The sequence below is a fragment of the Corylus avellana genome, chromosome ca6 (genome assembly GCF_901000735.1).
Source record: "Corylus avellana chromosome ca6, CavTom2PMs-1.0".
NCBI lineage: Eukaryota > Viridiplantae > Streptophyta > Magnoliopsida > Fagales > Betulaceae > Corylus > Corylus avellana.
The window spans coordinates 11,029,615-11,039,713 of NC_081546.1; the positions used below are offsets into that span (position 1 = coordinate 11,029,615).

Genomic DNA, 10,099 nt, shown 5'->3' on the forward strand with positions numbered 1-10,099 from the left:
GTGCTACCTTCTATAAGACTTGGGTAGGACTCTAGAGTACTCATGAAAGCCCTTTCTATGGCATAACAAAAAAAGATACAAAGCGAATAAGGATGAGTTTAAAACTCTTAATGGGTTCATAGTCCCTATTTGTTGAGATAGGGTGTTCCCTGCACATACTCCTGATGGATGCCACATATCTGAGTATGGAGGTGGTATCGTCTTCTATGAGACTTTGGCAAGTCTATTGAGCACTCATAAAACCCAGGGGTGTATAAGGTGCCAACCTGCTATAGAACAACCCAAAATTTTGGAGAAAGTTAAGTGGATGATAAGTTTGGCCAACTTGTAAATTTGAATAAAAGAGTCTAATTCTACCACGATTCATTAAATTCCTACTTATTTATCATGTGTGGCTAGAACCTTCAGGTACCACATTAATTAATGCATGCTTTCAATCTCCTTTTATTCTAGTATTTGAAATATGTGGAAGATTGGTGTAGTGTTACAAAAATTATTTCTCTTTTACAGTTTGACACGAGTTTTTATTAAAAAAAAAAAATCAGCTTTAACAATTTCCTACTTTTATAACCGCTTGTCATTAATAAGTTTTATGATTCTACTCTTCAAACGTTATTACTGCTTGTTATCCAATACATGAGCTTTTATTAAAAAAATCATCAGATTACTTGTTGACCGTTTGGTCATTCCTTACCTTTAGAAAACTAAAAGCTAGCTTTCTCATGTTTATAAAAAGAAAATCATTTCCTTTACCACTTGTAACTTTCTTAGATTAAACTAAAAAATTACTTTTATACAAAGTTCTTTGGCAATACAAAGAAGAAAATTATTTTCTTTTACATTATTGCCAATTCTCACCTCTCCATTTCATTTGGCAAAATCATTAAGGTGATTGTTTCTATATATTACTTTTCGTTCTTGGAAGTTTGTCCTCAACGAAGATAGATTAGAAGTTATAGTCTAATTTTGGGAGGCTGCGTATCAAAGGCTCCGATCGTACCAAGTTATATACTCCAAAAAATTAAAATCAAGCTTTAAAGATAATGCTTTTGCATAGTTCTATAGACAAACCTTTAAAGGTATAGCGGGGAGAAAAAGATAAATAGTAATGCCTAACCTCCTAACTACCCATTCCAATCGCATAATAAAATAGTAGCAAGTGTTTGTTTACAAAAAGGGAAAAAGACAAAGAATTTAAAACCCTAGAGACGGTCCCCAACTATTTAGAACACCCATGAGGCCCTCAGGACTCCTCCGGATCAACCTCTGCCTCTGCAGTGTGAATATTAGGAAACCCATGGTTCTCACAATACGTTCGCACCAGAAAGCAATGGAATTAGATAAGCCTAGTGATCATCAGCACAAAGATGAGGAAACTCATCATCTCTCTGGTGCTTATATCCGTAGCCTAGTGAAACAAATAGCCTCTTCAAGAACCAAACATCCCATGAACCCCAAAGAACCTCAAAATTTGACAGAATTGGGTGAAGGTTGTGTGGAAACCCACCAAGCACAACAACCCCGACAACCTCAGCAACATAAAAAACAAGTTAGAAGGAGACTCCATGCCAGCAGGCCATACAAAGAAAGGCTGCTTAACATGGCTGAGGCTAGGAGAGAGATTGCCACTGCTCTTAAATATCACAGGGAAGCCATGAAACAAGCCAGCCAACAACAAATGCAACAAACACAATTACAACAACAGCCCCACCCATGTTTTGATCATCAAGAAGAAGAAATGATGAAATCTAGGAGAAATTCCAGAGTATACCCATCAAGCATAGCCAATTTTTCTCAATATCTAGACAATTTTTCTGCAGAAACTCTCAATTTCACACTTCCAAATCAGCCCTTAGGCCTGAATCTCAATCTTCATGATTTCAACTTTCCATCACTTTACTCATCATCCTCATCTCCATCATCATCACCATCATCCTTGTTCCCCAATCTTTCTGCGGCTGCTGATCAGGAAAATCCCTCGGTTGCAATATCACAGCAGGAAGTTGCAGCTGGTGGAAGTGAAGGAAGCTTGCATGCAGCTATGGACGATGCAGAGATGGCGGAGATCAGATCGGTAGGAGAACAGCATCAGATGGAATGGAATGACATAATGAATTTGGAATTCCCAGCTTGGTTGAATGCAAATGATCAGAGCTATTTGCAACATCATTTGAATGATTACTGCTCTGAGGACTACTTCCAAGATCTTGCCTTGCCTCGGTAAGAATCCTGCAACTTTTTGGAGACAATTAAAAGAGAAAGTATCAGAAATTAACGTTTGTTTTTTGGGATTATTCCATGCCTTTTTCTTTTTCTTTTTCTTTTTTTCTCAGTATAGTACTGAGGTGTTGATTGAGGAATTTGGCTTTATATGTATGCTTCCTTTTGTATGGTTTGTGCTTTGTGATGGCCCAATATTGGTGAAAGTTGTCAAACTTTTGCACTTCATGGCCTGATGGAATTTTAGATGTATATCATTGAGGTGGCTGCGGCCATTCAGATGATCATGGCCTCTCTTGAAAAGGTTGCCTCATATGACCGGATCGGAATCCAGCCACTTATTCACACAGAGAAGTCTCATATGAAATCTCTCATATTATCTAATCAAATTGACAGTAATTTGAGCAATTACTATGGATTCCCATCCCATATTACTAACCCACAAGAACGAATATAAATTTCTTACTAACTGAATTGTAAGAATTTTTCCAAGTGTCGTATGCTTTTCAAAATATGAGAAGTACATATTTTCTTTTTTATTAATACCACTAAAAAAAATATGTACTTTTCGAAACACATCACACTTTTAGAGGCCGAAAAATACTTCTGTCCCACAAGAATTTCTTATTTTGTTATTGTTTTCTAATTTGATTGTCGCTTGCTAGGAGGACAATTATGTTTAATCTAATTTCAAGTTCACTAATTTCTCTTTTACCCTTTGTGATTCTTTGACACAGAATGGAGATTGGAGAAATCGAAGGTATGGATGGGGAGTGGTTAGCCTGACAAGGATTGTTTGTCTTTTTTTCTATGTTCTTTTTTTTCCTATTTTGATAAAATCTTTGGGTCTATTTTTTCTTTCCATTAAATTTTGGTAGTCCTAGAAACTTCTTCTTTTCAATCTTGATTATAACTCCTGCAAAGAACTTAAAAGCAGGCAGGCTATAGGGGGGAAATAATGTAAGAAAGAAAGGAGTAAGCTCTTCTCCTTTCTCACGCGGTTCTCTTCTTATTTGTCAATTTTTTAAGTTCCAGGATGGCCTCCACTTCATATTATGTACCTTAATATAATCGAGTTTATACAAATATTATTTTGTCCCTTCTTTTTGATCTTCCTCTCTTTAATCTTTGAAGAGAAACATTGAGGATATTGGATTGAAGTTCAATTGTTGATCTATTCTTATAGGCCATAAGCATGTTTGGAATTATATTGGAAAATATAACTTTTGTCTATTAAAAAAAATGCCTGAAAAGAGCATTTAAAAAAACAATCGTCATTTTCAAGCTTTCCTAAAATATAATTTTTTTTTTTTTTTTTTTTTTTAGTATAAAAGCCAAAAAAAAAACTTTTTTTTTTTTTTAATGTTTTTTACTGAGCAGACTCATTTAAGTTTATTAAAAAAAAATAAAAAATAAAAAATTGAAAACTGAGGGAGGCCTTGTGCCATAACATTATTGGGCTTAGCTTCGGCCCATTTCTAGTTATATGTGAAAGGCTCATTTTAATTTTTCCTAGCTTTGTATCTAATTTCCTAGAAACCCATGCCCATGTTTCTATTTTATATGCAGTGAAAATTTATATTGCCTGAAAAAAAAAAAAAAAAAAAAAAAGAAGCAAAATTAAAGCTTAAGAATTTGTAAGTAATTCCACTATTGTAATGATAAAACAATGACATAAATACAAAAAAAATAAATGTTCCCAAATATAAATTTGATCTTATCATATGTGGAGCACCGCAAAACATCTTTAGTGTTGATCATCTCTCTAGCTAGCTCGCCCCTTAACTCTTATACCCAAATAAATTCATAGATGCTATATACTACTCTTATCAGTTTTAGGTTGATATGATAGTAATAGTACCCATCAGCCCTTATTTAGAACAAAATTAAACACTGATAGAAGCTATTACATCAACCAAACATAATACAAGTATTGTGATAAGAACGTAATATATAGCATTATTCTAAGTGAATTATATATAGTTTGCTCTTCATGCATAGTCTTGGCTGTTATACGGGCTAAAAACTTCCGAAAGCCAACTCTTCTTCCTCCAAGAACTCCACCCCATCTCCTCACAAATCTCATCACTGTGGTTGATGCTGAAGGTGGAAATGCAATGTCTCTTGTAGAATCGGGTTGTCCTTTTCATGACTTGGATCTCTTTGGATGTTTGTTCAAGCATCTTCTCAACACTTGGAAGCTTGAACAAGTCATCAGCCAGCCTGGCAAGCCACTTGCACCGTATCTCCGCCGTGTGCAGATTAGAAACACTCTCAACATACCCCACAAATGCCATGTTGGGAATCAATGGATGGATAGTGCCCCTGTTACATATCATTTTATTAGCAGTTTCTTTTAATTTCACCTCTACTGTTAGAGTTTAGGGTTAAATCAAACAGTAAATAAATGGAATATCTCTTATACTTAGCAAAACTTATAAGAATACTAGATCCACAACATGGCTGCGGGGTATCCACTAAATTTTCAGCTTCTTGTTTTTTGTTGGTTAAATAATATACTTAAGCTCTCTGAACTACTGGCCATTTTCAAAAAAAGTCTCACGAACTAACAAATGTGGCACTTGAATACATTAAACTACATTTTTGTTGCAATTAAGCCACTTTTCTGTCATTCTTCCAAAAATATTCATATTTTTTTAAAAAATAAAAAATTAATTAATTAATTATTAAATAATTAAATTTTGATTAAATACTAAAATACATATAGTAAAGTTTGATTAGTATAGAAAGAATTTGCATGAAATTTTGATTTTAGTTTTTTTTTAATTAATTTTTTTAAATAAAATATGGGTATTTTTGGAAAAAAAAAATGGCTTAATTACAACAAAATGGTAGTTTGATGTATGTAAATGTCACAACTGTCAGTTTATGATTAAAAAAATATATATAATAGCTGTTAGTTGAGGGGGTCAAAGTATATTTATCCGCTTTTTTTTTTTTCTTTTTTTTAAACATAAGTATTTTGGGCATTCTTGTGTCCTTTGTTAGAGTTTAACAGAAAATTCTAACGGAAATGTAATTAAAAGAGGCTAAATAAATAAGAGAAGATGTGGGTTTTGAATTTGGTTACCTGTACAAGGGCATGATCCCAGAGGAGTCCACCATGAGATTGTTGAAGGGCTGAGGAAGCAAAGCCTGAAGCTTTTTCTTGCCATCAAAACCAGTAGCAAGAATCACAACATCAGCCTCCAATCTGGTGTTGTCTTCAAATTCAATCCCCCCACTCCAAAACCACCACCTTGATGCTTTTCTAAACACTATGTTTCCTTTGTCTGCCTCTGAGAAGAAATTTTCAGGCAACATGGCCATCTGGCAGGAAGCATAGTCCTCCACAAATGGATGCTCTGGTTTCAGTCCATACTTCACTAAGGGAAGCTTCCACACCAAGTATGACTCTATGAACTTGGAAACTGCTTTTCTCTGTTTCCAAACAATAATGTGTAAGTTGAATAGTTATGTATCGTTTGAGAGAGCGTTTTAAAGAATTGTGATTTGAAATCATAAAAGAATATGTATTTTTTAAATCGTAATCAAGAGGGTGCGTTTGGTAAATTGCAATTTTGCTAAACGATGAACTTCATTTTTAAAAATTACGTTTTAAAACCGCAAAACGGTTTTTAAGTAAAGACTAGATAGTTTGAGGAGTCAATTTCAATAAATTTGTAGTGACGTGTTTTAAGTAGTTTTTCAAGCCAGCCACTAGAAATTAATGTAATAAATAAGTATAAAGAATAGCATTATTCTAACAATTATAATCATTATCGTCGTCATCATCATCACCATCATAATAATCATAACAATAATGGTGCAATGAAGATGATGAGAAAAAAGAATTTACCATTGGAGATAGAAGAGATAAAAACAGGGTCCTGAACAAGTTTTGGTTGGGCCTTTCATGGAGAAGCTGAGAGGACCTTGTTGAATAAAACAAGAAAAATGGGAGTCCCCAAATCCAGTAAGATGGAAGGGTCCAATGTAAACTTCTTATCACCATTGTGCAGGGTTGCCCGTCAGGTCCTTCAATAAAATTAGGAAAAAGAAAAACCAAAAGTATCAATTTTTAAGCATTTTCTGCAAGAGACAAACAAGGCACATTTATAAAAGAAGCTTAATTTAATTAAAGTAAAGTCTCAACTCATGAAATATTTAACAGGGTTGATCTCTGTCTCTCATAGCATGTTAAATCACCAATTATTTTGAAAACTTAAACTAATAAAAAATAAAAATAATCATTTAATTTATATTCTAACAAAAAATAAATAAATAAATAAGAATCTGGGGTGAGTTGCAGAGGGTAGGGTTGCCCCCTTTTAATTTCTTTTTTATTTTTAGATGGCATAATTGATAATTTAAAACCAACATGCAAGAAAATTTGATCAAATACAAATGAAAGGTCCATCTATTTTATAAAAATGGAAATCAAGGGGTTATATTTTTATTTTTTATACATAATGAGTCAAAGCACAGAAAGTGACTGTAATATTTTCCTTTAAAATAAATAGATATGCATAAATATGCACGTGAATAGAATTATATATATACCATGGTTTGCCTCTGCACACTCCATACATAAATCAATAGCTGACTTTTTGTAGCCAACAACAGCCACCTTCTTTCCTTTGAGTAGAGAACGAGCAGCTTCTTTGTTAAGCTTAGAATAATCAAGGGAATGTAAGACCTTCCCATGAAATATTTCTTGACCTTTGTTGCCTGGAAAAGTTGGTCTTCTTGCTATGTCTCCATATTTTCCGATGCATACGACAAGAAACTCCAAAGCATACCACTGCAAACGACAGTTTGATTAGTCATTAAAAAATTGCATTATTATGAATTAAAGTGTACTATATATATATGTGTGAGTTTTTTTTTTTTTTTTTTTTTTTATTCAAAGCGGGAGAGGGGGAAAAGGGGAATATATGAGTTTTTTTTTTTTTTTTATTCAAAGTGGGAGAAGGGGAAAAGGGGAATATATGAGGATTTTTTTTTTTATTCAAAGCGAGAGAAGGGGAAAAGGGGAATATATGAGCATTTAAACAAACATACTGTCACAGCTAGCAAATGCACGCATGCCCACATCTATCATAAGATTCATAACACATTATCACTAACTAGGGTTGACAATTTTTTATCTAATTTACGAACTTGATATAAATTTAACACGAGATTAGTAAGTTATGGTTAAAAAATATAATTCATTTAATTAAATAGGTCATGTTAGAGTTAACATATAAAATCTTATATCCATGTCTCAATACGACCTAAACTCGACATACAGTACTTGACATTTAGTGCTGACAATTTTTGATATAATCCATAAACTCAACACAAATTAAACATGAAATTATCGGGTTAGGATTGAAAGGCCTAATACATTTAATTAAATGAATCAAATTAAAGTTAGACCTATATAATTTTATACTCATGCTTTAACCTGACTGAAACTGACACACAATCACAAATTACCACCCTAGTGACAGAGCCCGCAAAAATTCAATCACATTTTTCTTAACCTTAGAGAATTCATCGGTTTCATAATTTCAAGAAGTTTGGCCCTACATGTATTTTGTTGACTTTTCAAGATGGCCCCCACACAAAAGTGAAAATCACATTTTTGTCTCATGCCCACCTCTTCTTCTTTTTTTTTTTTTTAATCAATAGTGTAAACAAAGAATGAATTAGACTTCAGAAAAACCAAGATTCCAGTTAAATAATGGTGTAAAACAAAATGACTTTTGACTTTACTCTTCTAATTTAAGAAGGCATAACCTTAATTACTAGTTTTTACTTTTCAATTAGTTTTAGAAACCTCTTGTGTTGTGTAACTCAACTTGTAGCACCGTAGTTGTTTTTGTCATAATGTGAAAAATATAGAATGAATTTTTTATTGAGAAGTTCAATTCAAATTCTATACTTACAGTCTATTTGTGATTATATTTAAGAAATAGAGCTTATAAGTCGAAAAGCGTTTTTTTGGCAAAAGTTTTATTTTTAAGTTTTTGTCGAAAGTGCGTTTTGTCCATTTTTAGATTTTTTGGACCATTAAAAGTGTTTTTAATTTTTTTTATCAAACGAGTATTTTTTTCTTCAAACAAACTTTTTGAGTGTTAAACGCACTTTTAAACCCCTCAAATGCAATCTCAAACCTTTGTTTTGTATTTTTATTTCTTTTTGTACTAGCTAGTGCCTACATGTTATTTGATTAATATATCAATGAGTAATATTAGGTACCTTTTTTTTTTTATCCTCTTCAAATTCTCCTAAAGCTGATATACCTTTCAAAATTACCATTGAATTAAAATTCAAGTATGATTCATCTCAAATTTAATGGTGATTTTAAAAGTTATATCAGCTTTAGGATGATTTTAGGAAAATAAAAAAAATGGTACATAGCATTACTCAATATCAATATTGATATATACATATTTATGAAGTTTGACGGATATAATTTTTGTTACACACAAATTGTGTAATAAAATAATTTATTCCTTTAAAAAAAACACAAAGGAAATCAGAAACAACAACAGTGGAGAAACCAAAACACCAACAAACAAGTGGAAGCAGCAGAGTAACCAACTTCCAGAATAAAAGGGTAGTTTTCAGGTAAACAAGTTCTTCAATTAATATAGAAATTACTTGAATAAGCTTGAGCAGAGGAAAATAAATTAAATAAATTAAAGGGAAAACTTCACTTAGGACTTTTGAACTATGACGTGTTTTGAGAAGACTCCGCCTTCTCAAATTTTAAAAACTCTCAATTACACCCATGAACTTTCAATTTGATGCAATATACCTTTCCGTCAATTTTCAACGTTAAACGGATGGTAAACATGATTAAAGGACATTTATACTCTTGAATTTTTTATAAAATTCTAAGTTTACCCTTGTGACTCAATTTTTTTTTTCCTTTTTTCTTAAAAATAAAAAATAAAAACTGAAAATTAAGGGTATTTTGGTATTTTTGTCAGTTTTTGGTAAAGTTAACGCTGAAAATTGACAGGGTTGGTATATTGCATCAATTAATTAAAAGTTCAAGGAAGTGAAATTAAGAGTTTTTGAAATTTGGAGGATCTTCTCAAAATGCTTAGTAGTTGAAGAATCGTTTTTGAAGTTTTTGTTTTTAAAAAAATTTAAATAAATAGAGAAATGATCATCACACCTGAACAAGCTTGGATGGGGTATCCTCTACAGCAACCTCCCAAACAGGACGACCTCTTAGCAGAGGCCCGTACTCTGCGCTGTCTTCAGAATGGTCACCAACGTACCGAATTTCCGTCACCCTTGAGTTGAACTTGATCAACTTCAACACATCGAAATGTGTTGCGTAGCCATGCAAGTACTCCAAAACCTCCACGTGCGAAGGAAAAGATGAGTTATCTCTTTGCGGCCATGGGTAATCGGAAAACTCGTAATCACACCGAGGGGTTTGTAGTTTCGTCGAAGCATAAGAGCAGTGTTTCCAGACACCGCCGATTGAATCGGTGGCCTCAAAAACCACAGGGCTGTAGCCGGAGAGTTGTTTAGCAGCAGCAATGCCACTAACGCCGGCCCCAATTATCCCAACTCGAGACGCTAATTTAAGTTGCTTCTCCTCGCTGCCCATTATTGTTCTTGCCCTCGTAGTTTGTGAATGGTTTTGAGTCGAAACTATTTATAGAAGGTAAGGGGTTAGCCCCACTCCCCCCGACCCTTTTTATCTTTTGAGATAAAATGTTTTTTTTTTGTCGGGAAAAAATGTTTTTTTTGTCGGGAAAATTATTTCAGCAGAAAAAGTAAAAAACAACTTTTGGCTCATAAAAAAAAAAGAGAATACTATACTTACTCCCATTTCTTTACATAATTTTTTTATACTTATAGGTAG

The 10,099-nt window shown here is 33.1% G+C and overlaps 2 protein-coding genes across 2 annotated transcripts; one reads left to right on the top strand and one right to left on the bottom strand.

The window, feature by feature from the left end:
- Nucleotides 1-1,156: 1,156 nt before the first annotated feature.
- On the top strand, nucleotides 1,157-3,300 carry LOC132184688 (uncharacterized). Its single transcript, XM_059598408.1, has 2 exons — nucleotides 1,157-2,220; nucleotides 2,958-3,300. Exons 1-2 carry the CDS (start codon nucleotides 1,235-1,237, stop codon nucleotides 3,004-3,006), a joined length of 1,035 nt encoding a protein of 344 aa, XP_059454391.1. The 5' UTR covers nucleotides 1,157-1,234; the 3' UTR covers nucleotides 3,007-3,300.
- Nucleotides 3,301-4,211: 911 nt separating this feature from the next.
- On the bottom strand, nucleotides 4,212-9,841 carry LOC132185172 (probable flavin-containing monooxygenase 1). Its single transcript, XM_059598982.1, has 5 exons — nucleotides 9,398-9,841; nucleotides 6,784-7,024; nucleotides 6,080-6,258; nucleotides 5,312-5,661; nucleotides 4,212-4,545 (listed from the first exon to the last, which is right to left on the bottom strand). Exons 1-5 carry the CDS (start codon nucleotides 9,839-9,841, stop codon nucleotides 4,212-4,214), a joined length of 1,548 nt encoding a protein of 515 aa, XP_059454965.1.
- Nucleotides 9,842-10,099: the final 258 nt, after the last annotated feature.

Bases quoted from the DNA above. Each gene is read 5' to 3' on its own strand.
- LOC132184688 (XM_059598408.1), top strand. From the start codon at position 1,235: ATGAGGCCCTCAGGACTCCTCCGGATCAACCTCTGCCTCTGCAGTGTG. The intron at 2,221-2,957 runs GTAAGAATCCTG...TCTTTGACACAG, and splicing joins CAAGATCTTGCCTTGCCTCG to AATGGAGATTGGAGAAATCG.
- LOC132185172 (XM_059598982.1), bottom strand. From the start codon at position 9,841: ATGGGCAGCGAGGAGAAGCAACTTAAATTAGCGTCTCGAGTTGGGATA. The intron at 5,662-6,079 runs GTAAATTCTTTT...GTTTGGAAACAG, and splicing joins TATCTCTTCTATCTCCAATG to AGAAAAGCAGTTTCCAAGTT. The intron at 4,546-5,311 runs GTAACCAAATTC...GATATGTAACAG, and splicing joins GGGATCATGCCCTTGTACAG to GGGCACTATCCATCCATTGA.